At 45.3% G+C, this 19,329-nt stretch overlaps 2 protein-coding genes across 56 annotated transcripts in view; one reads left to right on the top strand and one right to left on the bottom strand.

Moving 5' to 3' along the window:
* The window catches only part of ULK4 (unc-51 like kinase 4), a 507,208-nt gene extending 499,742 nt beyond the window's left edge, over nucleotides 1-7,466 (top strand). For 27 of the 44 annotated variants that reach the window (XR_015150977.1, XM_086366093.1, XM_086366087.1 and 24 more), the window contains 2 exons: nucleotides 5,821-5,906; nucleotides 7,294-7,466. Coding sequence is in view for 43 of the 44 variants with exons in the window: in XM_086366093.1 (XP_086222219.1) it covers nucleotides 5,821-5,906; nucleotides 7,294-7,357 (150 nt within the window). In the remaining variant the exon portion in view is untranslated. Of the gene's footprint in view, nucleotides 1-819; nucleotides 2,337-5,820; nucleotides 5,907-7,293 lie in introns of those variants that run through there. The other 17 variants (XM_086366085.1, XM_086366067.1, XM_086366059.1 and 14 more) reach the window with 1 other exon arrangement.
* A 4,717-nt stretch (nucleotides 7,467-12,183) lies between these two features.
* The window catches only part of CTNNB1 (catenin beta 1), a 47,609-nt gene continuing 40,463 nt past the window's right edge, over nucleotides 12,184-19,329 (bottom strand). For 3 of the 12 annotated variants that reach the window (XM_086366110.1, XM_086366103.1, XM_086366111.1), the window contains 6 exons: nucleotides 17,240-17,359; nucleotides 16,493-16,643; nucleotides 16,284-16,405; nucleotides 15,261-15,321; nucleotides 14,166-14,386; nucleotides 12,184-12,581 (listed from right to left, as the gene is read on the bottom strand). In XM_086366110.1, the coding sequence (XP_086222236.1) occupies nucleotides 14,178-14,386; nucleotides 15,261-15,321; nucleotides 16,284-16,405; nucleotides 16,493-16,643; nucleotides 17,240-17,359 (663 nt within the window). In that variant the 3' untranslated portion in view covers nucleotides 12,184-12,581; nucleotides 14,166-14,177. Of the gene's footprint in view, nucleotides 12,582-13,102; nucleotides 14,387-15,260; nucleotides 15,322-16,283; nucleotides 16,406-16,492; nucleotides 16,644-17,239; nucleotides 17,360-19,329 lie in introns of those variants that run through there. The other 9 variants (XM_086366106.1, XM_086366100.1, XM_086366107.1 and 6 more) reach the window with 3 other exon arrangements.

Genomic DNA, 19,329 nt, shown 5'->3' with positions numbered 1-19,329 from the left:
TCCAATCAGACCTGGTACCTAGTAAGGCATGAAGGCTTGCCTAGTTGTTTTTCCATTTTTCTATTGAAGGTCATCTTGGTTCCTTTTTCTTTTTAGTGATTTTGAATAAAGCTGCCACAGACTTTGCACACGGGTTTTCCTGTGGACACACGTTTTCATTGCTCTTGAGTGAATACCTAAGAGTGCAGCTGCTGGATTGTATGGCAAAACTATCTTCAGTTTTATACACATCACCAAACTCTCTTCCATGACGGTTGTACCGTTTTGCAATCCTGCAGCAATGAATGAGAGTTTTTGTTACTCTACATCCTGGCTAGCATTGATTATTGTCAGTTTTTATGAATCTAGGTGTGTAGTGGTATACACTGCGGTTTAAATGTGCATTTCCCTAGTGACAACTGATGCCGAGTATCCCTTCACATGTTCATTTGTCATCTATAATACCTTCTGTGATGGAGTGTCTATTCAGATTTTCTGCCCATTTATAAAGTTCTCTTGTTGAACTTTAAGAATTCCTTTTACATGCTCTGGATAAAAGTCCTTTATCAGATACGTAATTTGCAAATATTTTCTCCTAGTCTTATGGCTTCCCTGGTGGCTCAGAGGGTAAAGCGTCTGCCTGCAATGCAGGAGACCTGGATTCGATCCCTGGGTTGGGAAGATCCCCAGAGAAGGAAATGGCAGCCCACTCCGGTGGTACTCTTGCCTGGAGAATCCCATGGATGGAGGAGCCTGGTGGGCTACAGTCCATGGGGTCGCAAAGAGTCGGACACAACTGAGCGACTTCACTTTCACTTTGCTTTCTTTGCTTTGTCTTAGGGGCTTCCCAAGCATCCGCCAGCAGCGCACGAGACACAGGAGCCATGGGTTCAATCCCTGAGTTGGGAAGATCCCCTGGAGGAGGGCACGGCATCCCACTCCAGTATTCTTGCCTGGAGAATCCCATGGACAGAGGAGCCTGGAGGGCTACAGTCCATGGGGTCGCAAAGAGTCAGACACGACTGAAGCAATTGAGCAAAACACAGCACGTGTACTCTCTCATCAATCTTATGCAAAGAGCAAAGGCTTTAAAAAAAAAATTTTTTTTAATTGAAGTTGATTTACCATATTGTGTTGGTTTCAGATATATAGCAAAGTGACTCAGTTATACGTGCATAAATCTGTATTTATTCTTTTCCATTATAGTGTATGTCAGGGTACTGAGTATATAGGTCCCTGTGCTATATAGTAGGACCTAGTTGGTTATCCATTCTCTATATACCAATTTGTATCTGCAAATCCCAAACTCCTAATTTATCCCACCCCATGCCTCCCATCCCCTCTGCTAACCATGTAGGCTTGTTTTCTTTCACTTGTATCTTTTAGGTTCTACATAGAAGCAACATCATACGATAGTCTTTCTCTGTCTGGCTTACTTCACTTAGTATGACCATCTCTAGGTCCATTCATTTTGTTGCAAATGGCAGTATTTCATTCTTTTTAGGTTCTACATAGAAGCAACATCATACGATAGTCTTTCTCTGTCTGGCTTACTTCACTTAGTATGACCATCTCTAGGTCCATTCATTTTGTTGCAAATGGCAGTATTTCATTCTTTTTAGATTCTACATAGAAGCAACATCATACGATAGTCTTTCTCTGTCTGGCTTACTTCACTTAGTATGACCATCTCTAGGTCCATTCATTTTGTTGCAAATGGCAGTATTTCATTCTTTTTATGGCTAAATAAAATTCCATTGTAAATATATAAAGGGCAAAGTTGTAAACACTGATAAAGTCCAATTTGTCAGTGTTTTTCTTTCTGGGACTGTAATTTTGTGTTGTGAAAACTCATCAGCAAACCTAAGGTCATATATGTATTCTCCTATATGTTCTTCAAGACGTTTTTTGTTTGTTTTACATTTTACATTCAGATCCATGATCCATTTTGAATCATTTCTGTTTTGGACCATGCCACACAGCTTATGGAATTGTAGCTCCGACCAGAGATTGAACCCAGACCTCAGCAGTGAGAGTTTGGAGTCCTAACCACTGGACCACCAGGGAAGTCCCTTGGATAACGTTTTATTTGAGGTGCAAGATAAATGCTTAGGGGCAGGTTTTTACATAGAGGTGTCCGTTTGTTCCAGCATTGTTTGTTAAAAATGTTCCCCCATTCAGGTTACCTTTGCACGCTTGTCAAAACTTTGATATTATTTGTGTGGGTCTGTAAAAATCCTGTTGGGATTATGATAGGAATTGCATTAAACCTGTATTTTGGGGAAATAAATATATGTACTATATTGTCTTCTAATTCATGAACATAGTAAATATATCCATTTATTTCATTTAAAAAATTTTTATCCGCATTTTGTAGGTTTTAACGTACAGATCCTGACATTTTGCTAGTTATACCTTTGAAATTTGTCAGAACTTGCTTTATGACAGTAAATATATTTTGAAGACTTTACATGTACATTTGAAAAGAACATACATTCTGCAGTTGTTAAATGAATTTTTCTTTATAGGTCTATAAGGTCAGGTTTGTTAATCTCGTTGTGTAAAACACCCACATCCCTTCTGATTTTCATGTACATGTTGGGAGAGATTGAGAATGTGCCACCGTAATTATGGATTTGCCTCATTCTCACTTTGGTTCTGTCCTTTATTTAAACATATTCTGAGGCTGTTATTAGGTACATTTAGAATTTAGACTTGGTATATCTTCCTGATCAGTTGATCTTTTTATAAATATATGTCTCTCTTTATTCTTAGTTATAATTATTGGCTTAAAGCTGACTTCGATATTATAACTACACCAGCTTTCTTTTGTTACAATTTGTGTGACATATCTTTTTTCATTCTTAAAACTTCAGTTGTTCTTTGCTCTTGTATTTAAGTATGTTGGTACGCATCACATGGTCGCGTTTTATTTTGGTTATATCCAGTCTAAAAATGTTAGTCTTTTATTTGTAGCACTTCGTAAATTACACTTAATATAGATGTTGATATATTTGGGCCTACATTTACGACATTACTCTTGATTTCTGCTCTTTTTTTCCTTCCGTCTTTGGGTTTGTTTTGCTCTTTTTCTAGCTTCTTAACATGAATGCCTGGATTATTGACTTGGACCTTTCTCTTTTATGTTAAGTATTTAGTACCATAAAGTTCTCTTTAAGCACTGCTTTAGCTGCACCCACCACCCCCCCCCCGACTTTGATATATTGTATAGACATCTTTCAGCTCAGAATACTTTCTAATTTTCCTTGGGATGTCTTCTTTGATCCTTGGATTATTTAAGGGTGTGTTGTTTAATTTCCAAGTGACTGGAAATACTTTAGTTATCTTTGTTATTTACCCTAACTCTAACCCCTAACCCTCTGTCACCCTAACCCTAATAAACTCATGTCCATTGAGTCGATGATGCCATCCAACCCTCTCATCCTCTGTCACCCCCTTCTCCTCCTACCCTGAATCTTTCCCAGCATCAGGGTCTTTTCCGACAAGTCGGCTCTTGCATCAGGTGGCCAAAGTATTGGCGCTTCAGCTTTCTCAAGCTCTTCTTTGTCACCTCCCTAATACTTTCTGGTTCCCCGGGTCTCTCATTTTCTGTCTGGCCACTGACTACACATGTCCACACTTGTCATGTCTGGGCCAAACACTGGGAGAACAGAGGGGAGTTTTGGCTGATGGCTCCTGTTGCTGCCCCCACGGAACTGCCCGCTGCCTGGGGCGGAGGAGAACCAAGGGAAAGGAAAGAGGCTTTCATCTGCACTCTTGCAGCTTTTGGACGCTTCCTTTCCCCTTCCTGAAGCCTGGCTTCTCCCGGAGCCCTCCCGTCTGCCCCTCAGTGCTCAGTCCGAGGTTTGGGTGTGCTGAGGTCGTGCTGAGGTCGAGGTGGGCTGCGCCAGAGGGAAAGCAGCAGTGGTGCTCTGGCCTCCGTCCCCACTGCTGGTGCTGCTAACTTTTCTGTAATCTCAAAGAGCTGCTCTGTGTATTCTGTTCCGGTTTTAAATGGATAAGAAGAGTGGCATGTGTTTTCTCTGTCTTTCCCAGAATTAGAACCTCTGACTGATATTATTTAAAATTTTATTTTCTAATTAACTCATCTTTATAGGTGGGATAAGAGTTGATGTGCTAGTAAGAGTTTAGGCAGCCAGATTGCATAGCTTTCAATTCTTTCGGCTTTATTTATGCTTGGCCTTTATGTCAGCTGCACATGATGCTATTTTGGCCTCTTCCTTTGATCATGTAATTTCCACCGTAGGTTTCTATTTGCACTTTCTAAGTAGCCTCATGAGTAAACGTACCCATGCTATTTCTTTGCGAGTGGGGCTCAGCCTCTTACACATGACGCGTGGCAGGGTTAGTAGAGTAGCGGGTTTGGATATAGCTCACCTGAACCGTATGAGGCACAGTTTTGAGAAAAATTAGATGGGAATCCTTGCTGAAGATCCTTTCCGACTAAGTTTGTGCTTGCTTCAGACCTACTGAACCACAGCAGCCTTCTGAACTCATCAAGCTGGGTGTAATTTCAGAACGGATTCGCACGCAGCTCTTTTAAGATGCGAATCTTTGCAGAAATTACACCTGATGCAGTTGAGCTGGCAGCTGGTGTCTACACACTCAGGAAGTGGGATAGGATCTCCACGGAGGCTCAGATTCATTCACATGCAACTCAGAGTCCACGTAAAGGTCTAATTACCCCCGTGACCTTCCTGTCTGCATCTGTGATTGGTTAAGAAATGGAGAGATGATACTCCAGCCCTGGTTGCTATGATCAGGTAGGAAGACAAAAGAACAGTGGGAGCAGCCAAGGTCAGCCTGGTTCCAGCCTCAGGTGGGATTAGGGGCCAGCTCCCTGTGTGCTGCCATCATGGCCCCTCGTCTCACTAAGCCTCTGTTACCTCATCTATAAAGCACAGTACGCGCTTACCTTGTGAGGTCAGGCTACTGAGAGGGAGGCATGAGAAAATGTACAGGAAACTGCAGTCTGCTGAATGTGAAGTGCCACCGAAGTGTTTATTAGAAAATATTTGAAGAATAACAGATAAAAATGGGACATGGATGATGAATCAACAGAAACAACTCTAATACTAGAGCCAGGGTTCATTCCTAAAGCCTTCTCTTCTCTGTCCGCAGGGCATGGACTCCAGGGTCTGGATCAGGAAGTCTCTGGGAGCAGGGCTGCGGCGGCCCCTCTCTGAGTCCCTTCCAGCCCTGAGGGTTTAGGATTCTGCCCGTGGTGCCGCAGGCTCAAGGGTGCCTGAGTGTGTCTCCTGTTTCTCCTAGGAAGTTGGCAAGGGCACATCTCCCAGGGTACCTGGGCAGGGGTGTTGCCCCGGTTCAGCTTGTTAGTGCCTCTTCCTTCTCCCAGCAACCCGCCCCCGCCCCCTGCCCCAAGATCACTGGGAACCCAGAATCACACTTCTGGCTGTAGGAAAGAGGCTATGTTGGGCTTGGGACACAAGGGCCAGCAGGGTCGTGGAACTGAGAGCTGGCAAGTTTGTTCACCCATGATTTGCTTTCCCTGAAGTGTTCAGGCTCCCAGAACACACAGCCTCCTGAGGGGCCAACAGGAAGCACCCCATCCTGACCTGGCATTTGTCCAACTGCAGTGGACTCCCTCCTGCTCACCCCCAAGGGTGCCTCTGTGATCAGCAGCACCCCGGGGCTCACTGCCCAGTAACATGGGCAGCCAGAGACTCAGGATACCCAGCGAACAGTCGTGGGCCCGGGGCTCACTGCCCAGTAACATGGGCAGCCAGAGACTCAGGATACCCAGCGAACAGTCGTGGGTCAGGATGGAGCCGCTGACTGCTCTTCTTTCCTCCCTTGCAGATCACCTCCAACGAGAAGCACCTGGAGAGTCTCAAGAGCACAGGGAACCTTCTGCGGGCTCTGGAGGGGCTGGCCCCAGCCGGGGGGTGAGTAGGCTTGGCAAACACTCTCCCATTTCTTTTTCCTCTCCTCCTCGTTTCCCCTACACACCAGGGACCATCACTCTCCCACCTGACACTGCCCACTGTGCGCCCTCCCTCCTGGTGGATGGGCCACCCAGGCCCCACCTGCTAAGGGGCGCCCAGCCTTTGCTGGTAGCTTTTCTTCAGAATCACGAGGTTGTATGGAACCTGCTTCCTGGTGTTTTGAGTATTGCATTCATTGGAGAACACGTGGTTGAGGTACTGGGGAGATGGTGATTCTATGGAGGAGGCTCGGCTCCAACCAGCACTGCTGCATTAATCCTGGGTGGGGCAGCACCTCCTGGCCTCCCCCACCTTTCTTGTGCTTTCTGTGAGCTGAGGGAAGGGACAGACTGACCTTGATGGGAGTGGCCCTTCTTGCCTGGCGGCCCCTGTGGTGTAAGGTGTGGACAGTGGCTCCTGGGCCAGGTGGGTCCATCCCCAGGGACGGCAGCGTCCTCAGCCCTGATGGGGTCCTGACGGTGGGTGCGTCTCCCTTGCTGGTCACTGGCACTCAGTGCCGCTCTGGTGGGTGGGATGGGCTCATGGCTCCACTGGAGTAGCCTGGCCTGAGCCAAGAGCAGTTCAAGTGCATTCCTTCCTTTCAGAGAGACCCCTGATATGCAGAGCAGGAATACTGGAGCACAGGAGGAATACCCCATTCCCCTGCACCCCACCTCTTCTTTGCAGCCCCCAGTGCCACTGCTAGGCAGCAGCTCGCCTACCATGTAGTCAGGAGTGTGCCACCAGCTAATTTTACACTTCTGGGGGCACTGCCAAGCGCCATTCTCTGCTTTGGTGACAGTTGTTAAGGCACAAGTGTGTGTGTCAGACAATCTGCTCCAGTAACAAAGATTCCACGTTAAGGTCTTAATTGCACATCCACACCTATGAGAATGAGAAATCCAGAGTTGCTGGCTGATTGGCCAGGAAGGAGCACCATGGAGCGTCTGGGATCTCTGCTGGTTGACACAAGTCAGCTGCAGGCTGGCGCCAGGCAGGCTCTTTGTGGGCTCTGGGCTGACAGGCTCTGGCTGCCGTCTGCCTGACTCGCTCTCGCAGCTCGGCATCGGTGCAATCTGTCCAAAGCAGCTCAATGCCAAGTGGTGGCAGGGCCAGGAGCTCAGGCATAGCTTAGGGGGCTTGCTATGGTGGGACTGGGGGCTTTGGGGTTCTCACCTCCCACCCCTAGAGCCTGGGGATCCTGTCTGTGTTTTTCAAAATGATGCTCAGGGCAGCTGTGGGAAGCAGCTGGTTCATCAGGTACTCAGGTGAAAAGGCCAGCCCCTTTGGAAGATGGGGGCATTTAACCTTGGAAATGCCTAAATGTTTACTTCTGTTTTTCTCACAGGTCATCAGCCAACAGCTCAGTGGCGTCCTTGGCCCTGGAGATCCTCCAAGCTGCTGGACACTAGGCAAGAAGGCACTCGGCACAGTACTCTGCGGCTGCCACCCCCGGCTACACACACTCCACAGGTCACCCACAGCTCTGTGTGGATCCAATAAAGTCAGCTGAATCCAGAACCTCTGGTTGAGATGCTCTGACTCCAGCCCTAGAAAACCCACTCAGAACGAGCCCTCTCGGTGCCTGTTGGCTGCATCTGGGAACCCAGGTTTGCTCGACGTTCTCAGAATGCTCTTCCCGTATGTGGGCCACGTAGGCCTCTGCTCAAGCCGGCGCTACCTGCGCTCATCAAAGTGGAGGGAAGCTGCGGGCATCTCCCAGCCTGTCTCCTCCAGAGATTTACCAGGCGGGATGAGACAGGAATGCTCTTCCAGCTGCAGATCTAGAGCAAGCCTTTGGAAGCTTGTTTTATTTCACCTGCCTGGCTTTTCATTTCAGGGATGAACTGATTCTGAGAATCCTGGGGAGAAATGGGCAAGACTCCACTCACAGGAGCAGGTAGTTGACACTTTGCCTAAAGGAATGCAGCATGCTCAAGGAATGCTGGCTTCCTTGCAGGTCTGTCTGCTCACCTAAGTGGGATGAAGGCATCAAGGTTGACTCCTTCCCCCCACCTTCTACCAGTGACCACCACCTCCCAGCCTCAACACCTTTCCAGCTTCTTCCTCACACATACACCCTTAAGGCCCCTGGTACTGCGGAGGGGTGCTAGGACCGTGGCACTGGGGGGCGGGGGTCCTGGGTGGCTGGAACCAGGTGAGCAAATTGAGAACATTCCTTGGCCTCCTCTCTGGGATCTGTTTCCTCAAACTGCAGAATGAAAGGGCTAGACTGGATCAGCAGCGGCAGTGCTCCAGACTTCTCAGACAGAGGAGCCCCGTCCCCTGACGGGCTTGTCCCCGGCCACAGCCCCTACGCAGGCAGGATGGGCGGGGCAGGCAGGGGTAGGAGCTACACGGGCATGGGATTCTCCAGGCAAGAATACTGGAGTGGGTAGCCATTCCCTTCTCCAAGGGATCTTGGTGACCCAGGTCTCCTGCATTGCAGGAGGAGTCTTAACCATCAGAGCCACCAGGGAGGCCCCATCTACTGTGTCATGGGCAGCTGGCCACACTGTCACCACCAGCCTCATCTGCCACTGTGATACGGGCAGTGTGCCAGCTTCCATGTGGCTTTGCAGTGAACAGCTGCTCTGCGCCCCCCTCCACAAAGGCATGGATGTAACTCACCGTATTTAAACCCCACCACCTGCCAAGCACACCACCTTATCTCCATCTCATAGCAGAGGAAACCAAAGCTCAGAGCCAGTCCACCTGCCCAAGGCCCCGCTGTCAGGTTGAACTTAGGACTCTGACTCCAGAGCCTGTTTGTCCAGCAGTGGGATATCCAGAGCCGAGCTGTGAGTAGCTGGGGTGTAAGGGGGACCTGCACCCCGGAGCAGGCAGTTTCTTTTGCTTCAGCCTCCCTAGTGCCCACATGAGGAGGCCCCACAGGAAGTCTTGCTGGGCAGCATACCCATCACCCGGCTGTGCACCCCAGGGGCCCTGGCCTGCCTGGATGTGCCTGTGCTCCAAGGGTGAGGGAGTCGATGGAGGCCTGGCCTTCAGCTCCTGTTGCTTTGCCCCTCTGCTGCAGGGAACAGGCACAGTTCTGTTTGCCCAGGCAATCTGTTCTCTCATTTCACTCAGATCTTGAGGGAACCACCCTGGAGTTCTGGGCCGAGTCCTCCCAGAAGGTATTTCAGAGCAATGGAATCTTCTTAACGTTTCTGCGTTGAGCAGGGACTCTCTGCTGCTTAAGGTGAAACAGGAGAGCTTTAACATTCCAAAACCATGCTAAGTGGACCATGCGTGGCTGCAAGTCCCCAGCCTTGCTTCTCTGAGGAAAGGCGTATCAGAAAGGCACAGGGGGAGAAGACAGTCCCTAGCAGGGCTTCTGTCCACCAAGAGTTAGAGGATCCTTTATGTCCCTTCTCACAAGGGCACTTATGCAAAGCCAGAGCCCCGATACTGCTGAGCTGAGGTAGGGGACATGAACTGTCTGGGTGGGCAAGGATGTCGAGGGCGGTAACCCTTCCTGCCCCGCATGGGAGGCCCACACCCCTTTGTGGCTTCCCAGGCTCTGAGAACTGGCTGCTGGCCACCCATCAGGGCCCTTAGGATTCTGGCAACATCCCAGGTGCCTCTGGTCCTCCCCTTCCTATCCCCTCCGAGCTTCAGCTATTTGCTAATTGACTACAGTCCACTGGCTGAGCGCCCCAGGGAGGAACGGCATGACAGAGCTAACTGCAAAGGCATCAGCAGCACGCTGTGCGTGGAGCGGACTTGCGAGGCCACAGGCTGCCTTCTCTCCACTCACGGCAGGCCCGAGCTTTGAGACCTCGCCTCAGCTTACAGCCTGAGCACACACCCAAGGAGCTGGCCCTCTGGGAACATCTGGGGTGACTTTGGCCTGGGAGGTCTCCTGGGCAGAATCTGGCAGCTAAGCAGCAGCAGTAGGATTTACTTCTTATGGTTCTTGGTACTTGTCTAGCTGTTCATGTCTCCCGTATTACTGTGAGGTCACCATGTCACCTCATGAGGTTCTCAAGTCAGTTCTGGGATTGCAGGGCAGGTGTCAGCCCTGTGGCACAGGTCAGAAAGTGGGGGCTCTGCTGGCCAAGGCTCTTGTCAAAGGTCTGGGTCTCTTCTGCCCCCACTTGAAGCAAAATGCCGTTTTCTCCTTACTCAAACCTCAGAAAACTATGTAGCAGTCAGTGTCTCTGATACGGGGACTTAGGCTGAGTGAGGTAGGAGCCTCAGGAAGGAACTGGAGGGAGGGGGAGGCTTGGTCCCTGGGGAGAGCTCTGGAGCTGGGGGACAAGACTCACCAAACGTGAGGCGGCTTTGGCCCCAACAGCCTCAAGCTTGGATAAGCAGAGGCAGGGAAGTGGCAACCACAGCAGCCTCGGCCCAGAATCAGGACATGGGCAGGGTGAGGGTCTTGATGTGACCTGGAAGAAGGCTGGCCTTTTTCACCCGACCTCCACCTCTCAGAGGCATGATGTTGAGGTGGCAGAGGAGGCCTGTCACCCCTCCCTCTAGCTTCCTCACCAGATGGGGCGGTGGCATGGACACCACATCTGACGCTAAGAAAAAGGACACACTACCTTTAGTGCCCTGCACCCCCGCCGCCATTGTTTTCTAACCGCATTTGCCAGGTGTTCACTCAAGCAAGGCAGTAGGTTCTCACCTACCAGGACAGAACACCTGCAGTGCGCGACTCCGCTTTCTGTTGGCTTATGAACTATACAGCACGGGGCAGATCTTCTGCTTTTACTGCACTAATCAAGGCAAAAATGCAAGAGCATATTTACCTCAAGATCTTTCACTATCAAGGATTCAAATAACCAGATCAAAGCCTCAGGTCTCAAACACCTCCTCCAACATGGAAAAAGCTTTATTTTTCAGCTCAGTGGCGGTCACTACAATGGGATCAAACGTCCCATGCACCTCCATCTCCAGGTAATAAATCACTATTCTGATTTTTTTGGTAATTATTTTTTTGCTTTTTCATTTTACCATCTGTGGATGGTTTGCTTAAGATAGTTGACCCTTTTTTGTACCTATACGCTTCTACAGCAAGCCTTGGTGACCTGCTTTTGCTTAGTATCAATCTGAGATATACCCATACTGTTAATGTTGTATTTTACTGCATTGTGGCTGTTCTCTTGCAATTACCAGACACATGGGCATCTGGTGTGGGCTTTTATACTTTGTTGATTATGGATTTTCTTCCTGCATTAACTTCAATTTTATCCAAATGGCTGCATACCTGTTCCACACTTTACTGAAAAGTCCCTTTTTCACATGACCTCCAGTGCTACCTTCCAAGTGTCTATTGTCTTCATCTTATTCTGCTCCCTTAGTGTACACTTCTATTCATGTGCCAATAACAGTAGTAACTCATTACTGACCACGTGATTTTTTTTCAGAAACTCAAAACCACTCATGGCTGGCAATTTTTCTTTTGACTGGCTAAAAATTCTGTTGTTGCACTAACATTTTGTAGGTTATTACATTCAGTAGTTACACCTGACACATCTTTAGTCTTCTGATTTTTGTGAAATGTTGTCTTCAAACCATTTTTCTGCAGAAGCAAAGAAGCATTCTCCAGAATCTTGACTTTTCTTTTTTCTTTCTGTATTAGAATCACTAAGGTTTTTTGTTGGTATGATATTTACATTGTCTGAATCAGAACTATATTCTGAAGAACTCTCATCTTCTGAGACACTAGTATATATGTTGCTCAAAATTTTGAAAATTTTACATTTATAATACACACAGAGTTGGAACAAAAAGTGAACAGAACAAAATGTGAATAATGACAATCTTAAGTTTGTATGCTCTAACAGTTTCTGACAGTGATGTTAATTCTATCCGTCTCTAAAAATGTGTTGATACATCTCGTCAATAATGTTAATTACCTCTAGCTTTACCTCAAGTTTTACAGTCATGCCTCAACAGCTTATAGAACACGTCCTCTTATCTCCTTTTTCACAAGTGTCCTGGCTGTTCTCGTCCCTTTGTCCTTTTCAGTACACTGCAGAGCTACTTTGCTGAATCAGATTAACCTTCATATTAAGTTTCTACATGGAACTTCAAAACTATGATGATTTTAGGCAGAGCTGTGGTTCTTGATGTTAGAGGCTGAGCTCACTACGGAGATCTTCACTCTGACCTGCAAACAGCTCGTGCGGTGCTGCCTTTGTTCTCTGTGTCACGCACTGGAAGCAGAACTGCCCCGTCACCAAATACACACACGTTTTCCCTCTCATCCCAATTAGACCACAGGGAAGAATTTATAAAGCTTTTATACAGGGTCCTCATCCAACAATAAGGAACTAAGTACATGTTTAAATACATAGTCAATTAGAAACGGCTCTCTCGGTACAAACACTTTCACTCTTTTTAAAGCCCCAAAACACAAGTTCTAACAGGTATACTGACTCTGCCCTCAGGGATGAACTAAAAACTTGTCAGACCTACCACCAGGATGACAGGCTCAGCTGGCAGAGAGCAATGGAGGAAGGCCCGTTCTAGTTCGCTCTGATTATGTTCAGATAAACAGCGACAGGTAAAGCATCGTAATTATCAGTTCAAAGTGGAGTTGAAGGAATTCCCCGCTCCAAATGAGTCACACTTCTGTGAAGGTGCTTGAAGTCCAAATCCATGTGGGTAATTCTTCATTATTACCTTAAAGGAATGAGACCACGTGATGGAGTTTGGGGTTGGGGGTGGGACGCTTATTTGGAGTTCAGAACCCCATGGACAGAGGAGCCTGGTGGGCTACAGTCCACAGGGTTGCAGAGAGTCAGACAGAACTGACTAACACACTTTGTTCTATGTCGCGAAGAACGAGATGCCTTTGAACCGTGAGGCCTCTAGTCACTCGGACAGAATTATATACATACCTGCAGCCAGGCTGAAGGAGTCTTGGCCACAGGCTGTAAGCCCAGAGTCCTTCAGTTAGAGATGGTGGACACTCTCCTCCTACACAGCCAAATGTGCAAAGCTAAAACATTTTGGTGCACTTTAAAAACCCAGGACCAGTGTAAAGAAATTTGACAGAGCAACTCCATCTATTAGCAGTAAGGTCTTCCACCATTACAGCTTAAATCATGTCACTATCTGTTTACTCAGTTCAACTTCATCCTGAGGAGAACTTATTACCCTCACAGACCGCTTAATGACAAGGAAAAAAAGGTGACACGATCGAATGAATTAAAAGTTTAATTCTGAACCATTTTTATAACCGCATTTTCTCTTGAAGCATTGTATCACAGCAGGTTACAACAACTTTGGGATAAAAGGCAACTGGTAAACTGTCCAAAACAAGGTTCCAAATAACACCTCTTACTGACTTACCTACCCATACATATCCCAAATAAAGTTTTTGATCAAAAACGTGAAATAGATCCACCTGCTTATTTTAAGCATATTAAAAAGGAAACTAATTGGACCATTTCTATTTGTCTATTTTATACAAAAAGGCTACACAATGTTACACTTTATCAGATTACAATTAGAGTGATTATGAATTAGTGTTTCTACACCATTACTCGATTCTTAAAAATTAGAAATTGCTGTAGCAGTATTCACTATAACTTAACACTACGAGACTTAAAAAACTAACAGTTACTGCAAAAAAAAAAAAAAAAGCTACTTCAAAGCAAGCAAAGTCAGTACCATTACAGATATTAAAAAAAAAAAAAATTTAACAAGCAAGGCTAGAGTTTGATAAATTCCATCTTGTGATCCATTCTTGTGCATTCTTCACTTCTTGAGTCACTCCCAAAATCCATTTGTATTGTAACTCCTCGACCAAAAAGGACCAGAACAAAAAGTTTACTTCAATTGTTCCCATAGGAAACTCAGCTTGGTTAGTGTGTCAGGCACTTTCTGAGATACCAGCCCACCCCTCGAGCCCTCTCAGCAACTCTACAGGCCAATCACAATGCAAGTTCAGACAATACAGCTGTATAAAGAGAGAAAGGCTGCTATTAATGTTTAAAACAGCAAATGTTACTCATCTGAGTATTAAGTTGCAAAAGCTGTGGCAAAAAACATTAAAGTTAATAACTTCCACACATGACCACCTAACAACCAGAAATCTGAGAACATTCAAATGTTCCAAGACATCTTTCAAAGTACGTATCTTTTTTTGTGGCAGATTTACAAATAGGCCTAAACCACTCCCACCCTACCAACCAAGTCTTTCTGAAGTTCTGTAGGCAGAGTAAAAGTATTTTACCCAAACTGGCTTGTTTAACTTCTTACCTAAAGGATGATTTACAGGTCAGTATCAAACCAGGCCAGCTGATTGCTGTCGCCCGGGGGCAGCCCATCCATGAGGTCCTGGGCATGCCCCAGATCTGGCAGCCCGTCAACTGGATAGTCAGCACCAGGGTGGTGGCCGCCCATCTCATGTTCCATCATGGGGTCCATCCCCAAGGCGTCCTGGCCGTACCCACCAGAGTGAAAAGAACGATAGCTGGGATCTGGGAGTTGGGGCAGTGACATGGTGGGTGAGGGGGGAGAGAGAGAGAGAAGACATGACGTGAGCACAGAGTTAGGGGGATCCCAGGATAGCAAATGTGTCAGAAAGCATTCCTTCTAGCCTCTCCACCTTCTTGCTTTCTTAAGCTGAGTAACTACCCAGTGTCAGGCCACACAAGGAGGCACACGGTCTGTTTCCACCAAAGGCAGATCAGCAGGTTCCAGTCCTGGACGTCTGGCCTTTTCCTGGGCAGAGACCGGTTGCTGAGCAGTGGCAACAGCTATGTATTTGTTATATAAAGTCTAGGTGATACCCACAGAAGTACTAAGAAAGCGTGCCACTTTCCTATGAAACCTTTGTATGTTTTTATCCAAAGGCTTAATATTTGTATACCTGTCAAGGTAAGAAGCTTATGAGCTTTAAGTGTATTAACTAGGAAAAAACAGGTAAGATTGTAAGATAAACAGTATATACCCAAATTTGAATTACTTAGATTTTCAGAGTTTTCTGAAAAGCTATGTAAATACACATCCCAGATCTGAGTCTAGAATTATAGACACAGGTATTATATAAGGGTTCTCTGAACGAAAAATTGAATAGAAAGCCAGGCAACGTGTAACACACGTACTGCAGAGGTCTGGCAGCAGTGACACACATTTACTGGTATGATCCAGTGCTTGCTTGGTGTGTGGCTGAGAATTCCCTGTGCACAAATAAAGAAATTACTGCTGACTCTAGAATTTAAGAACTGCCTTTAATTGCTACCACTACTTTCCTGCCAACAGGTCCTCCCAAGACAAGCAAAACAGCTCTTCTGACAAAGCTCTGGACCTTTAGCTTGATCTGGAGATAATCAAGAAATATGAGATACATACCATCCTGGCGATATCCAAGAGGTTCTCCCTGGGCACCAATATCAAGTCCAAGATCAGCAGTCTAGATGAACAGGTACAGGCAAGGAAGCAAAATGGAAATTCTCAACTCAAAGGATACTCTGATATTTTGAAAACATACTTATTCTCAGATTACAAAAGGAATAAAGAACTCAAAACACTGTAGAACTACTTACAAAGTGCAGAATTACTTCAAAATACAGATGTACACAATCACAGAAATACTTTGTAATTTACTCTTTCTGCAAATATATTACCAAGTACTTATTAAGTGCTAGAAATATAACAGGAAACAAAATAGGTGTTTTGTTTCTACCCTCAATAGGAGTTGCTGACAGGATGTGTTATGAAAAGATCCCTAGAGCCTGCACAGCTAGAAGAACTAAGTTGCCATTAACTGTGTGGAACAGGTCTGGAGAAAGGGCTGGGTGAGGATGTTCAGAGCTCAAGTTGGAATGGTTGAGATTATCTATTCAACAGCCAATTAATATATTACTATTACTGTTTAGCAGTTTGCTTCTCTTTTCCTAACAGTATATAGCCTCTCTCTTTATAATCCACCTTATGATTATGTACAATGACTGTATCAACTTTCAGGGTGGTTTGACTATTTCAATTTGTATCAAGGACAAATACTGAACAAATTAATAGAAATTCAAGTAGAAAAGTAGGTGAAAAACAGTATTTTTTAAAAGTACTGATAAACTGACCTCCAACTAACAACGTTTAATCGACTGCCCCTTTCCTAACAACTTTCAAAAGTGTTTTTTAATCTGTTAACTTTTTCATCTATCTCCCTTACAAATTCTAACTTGTTTGTTCTAAACAGGCTGTATAAAGCTGTAGTTTTTCCTTACAGCAGTTGCTAAGCTAGTGTAAAGAATGAATATTCAAGCCAAGGACATAGTCAATGCAAATGAATGTGCACCGAGTCGTTCGAGAGGAAACCATAAACTGCCTTGGTGCTCTAGCGAACCATCAAATAAACGTGCTCACACTGCCTACCTCATTCCAAGCCATTGGCTCCGTTCTGAAGAGAGAACTGGTCAGCTCAACCGAAAGCCGTTTCTTATAATCCTGTGGCTTGTCCTCAGACATTCGGAACAAAACAGCAGCTGCATATGTTGCTGGGAGAGGAAGGAAAAATGGTCTTTGAGGAAAAGCTGAGGCTTCAGTGTACACAAGCTAAAGGCTCTGATTCCTTTCCTACTTACCCACACCTTCATTCCTAGAATGAAGTAATTCTGTCAGAGGAGCTGTGGCTCCCTCGGCTTCAATAGCTTCTGCAGCTTCCTTGTCCTGAGCAAGTTCACAGAGGACCCCTGCAGCTACTCTTTGGATATTTTCAATAGGAGAATAAAGCAGCTGAGGAGAAAACACACATGAAACCTAATCAAATCCAAAGGTAAAACATGGTGAGCACCCCACTGTGGTATCTGCACCACTTGTATTAAATAGGAAGCCTGCATTAAATCATACACTCTTGAGTTTATGTTCCTGAGTGTTTGATGCTTGGCAGCAATGGTTTTCTGGAGCATTTTTAGCTCAAGCCTCTTCTCCTGAGTATTATTCAAATTAAGATTTAGAAAACCCAGAGGTGACGAGGGGTTTGTGCTGCGGCAGCCCAGGCAGCTTCCATCCCTTCTAACCGAGCACACCTGAAAGCAGAGTGGAACCCTCCTCCTCCTGAGGCTCTAGTCCCAGTGCTTCTCCCTCTCTACTTCCCAAGAAAAATGAAGGGTGTTTTCATAAATGGATTCAACTAAAAGGACATGACACACTTTCTATTTTTTGTACTTGAAAAATAGCATGAGCAGCACAGCCATTTTATAAACGGTGATAGTAGATGAAATAATATCTACTATTTTGGCCCCTAATTTCCTTATACTTTGCTTATCTTTAAAATCCTGAAATTTTACTGACATACAGATTCTAGAACACCTCACTTAAAACAAACATACCTGCACAAACAATGGAATGGTATTTAGTCCTCTGATAACGATTCGGTTGTGAACATCCCGAGCTAGGATGTGAAGGGCTCCAGTACAACCTTCAACTATTTCTTCCATGCGGACTCCCTCCTACCAAAAGAAACATCGTTAATAGGGGATTGTGCTCTCTAAAGTTTATATGCTTGAAAGGCTTTCCTGTTCTGAGTAGTAATCACTAGTTATTCACCAGAATTTGCAAGTAAGTTCAGGAATGAAGATGGATCCACTAATTGAGGGTCACTTTGTGAAAGTGGCCTCTTGTCAGCACTAATTCCAAGCAGCACCTCCAAAACTGTGCACGGCAAAGCACAGCTTCAATGTACCTCTGACTCCCAAAGATCACTCTCTTCCCAACAAGGCACCCAGCACTCTGGGTAAAGGGAAGAAAGCAGACACCAAGATGGGAAAGTGATGTGCACACACTGTCAGTGTTTTCCTTCAGGTACTCCCTAGATCTTTGTATACCTATGTGTATTTGGTGAAAATTTAGCAAAGTTTTACCACCTACTGCTAAAAGTCTACCGAGTTGGCAGGAGAAAATCCACTCACCTCCTCCAAGACTACTCAACTGATAGCCTATAATATGGGATAAGGAAGTTAGCTTTTGCAAAACATAGCTACAGTCTGCTTTCCCTCTTTCTGAGTTTTAAGAAAGGTTATAACTTTGCTACAGCTTTTATATCCAACTTTACTTTTATTATAACACAAAAGCTCCTTTCTTCCCAGAGAAGAGATTAAAAGGTACCCTTTGCATTCTGTTAAGCCACCTCATGGAGACTGGCCGATATCCAAAGTACTGAGTGGAGAAAGCCCAAGCGCCCTATGAGTGCATCCTAATCGTAACTAGCGACGTCTCAAGATCTATTGTGTAAAGTCTTGTTCTCTAACCTGATTAAGTAAGAGACTCTGAGTCTTAAAACACATGCTGGGGAATCATAAGTATCTTTACTTAATAATGAAGCTACTTTTAAGACTGAAAACTTGACATCAAAGTTTCAGACTATTAAAAATTTCAGGCTAAGATTACAAGTAAAGATCCCAGAAATACTACCACGTATTCTTGTTGATATTCTTGTAAGTCCATGGAAACAGTTTAAACCACTCTTGGAAGAGACAGTAAAAGATGTGTTAAATATTTATAGGTATCTACAAACAATAAATGCTGGAGAGGATATGGAGAAAAGGGAATCTTCCTGCACGGTTTGTGGAAACATAAATTGATACAACCATTGTGGAAAAGAGTATGGAGATTCATTTTATTTATTTATTTATTTAATTTTTTTTGGAGATTCATTTTAAAAATATGAATATTACTACCGTATGACCCAGCAATCCCACTACTGGGCATATACCCTGAAAAAACCATAATTCAAAAGGACACTTGTATCCCAATGTTCATAGAAGCACTATTTACAACAGCCAGGACATGCAAGCAACCTAGATGTCCATCAATAGATGAATGGATAAAACAGCTGTGGTAGACATATACGGTGAAATATTAGCCTTAAAAGGAATGAAACTGAATCAGTTGTAGTGAGGTGGATGAACCTAGAGTCTGTCATACAGAGTGAAAGAAGTCAGAAAAACATCGTATATTAATGCATATATAGAATCTAGAAAAGTGGTACTGATGAACGTATCTGCAGGGCAAGAACAGAGGTAGAGAAGAACTCGTGGACCTAACGGGAAGGAGCAGGTGGGATGAACTGAGAAAGTAGCACTGACGTATATACGCTACCACATGTAAAACAGCTAACTAGTGGGAAGATGCCTGAATACCATAGGGAGCTCAGCCTGAGGGCTGGGGATGAGGGGGCTCAAGAGGGAGGGGATGTGGGTATACTCATAGCTGATCCATGCTACTGGACAACAGAAATCACAACATTGTACAGAAATTATACTCCCATTAAAAATAAATTTTTAACAATGTATGTTTATAGGTAGAACTGCAGTGGGGGATAACAGGCTCTGAAATCAGACAGACTTGGATTCAAATTAATGCCTCTGCTACTTCGGACAGGTGAACCTTTTGTATGGACAAGATGAGACCCCATAGCAGT

This window comes from Bos grunniens, chromosome 22, assembly GCF_055505025.1.
Source record: "Bos grunniens cultivar Pamir isolate PY7600 chromosome 22, Bosgru_T2T1.0, whole genome shotgun sequence".
Classification (NCBI taxonomy): domain Eukaryota; kingdom Metazoa; phylum Chordata; class Mammalia; order Artiodactyla; family Bovidae; genus Bos; species Bos grunniens.
Note: the sequence above shows the minus strand (reverse complement) of the source record. Positions and strands in the feature narration are given on the sequence as shown.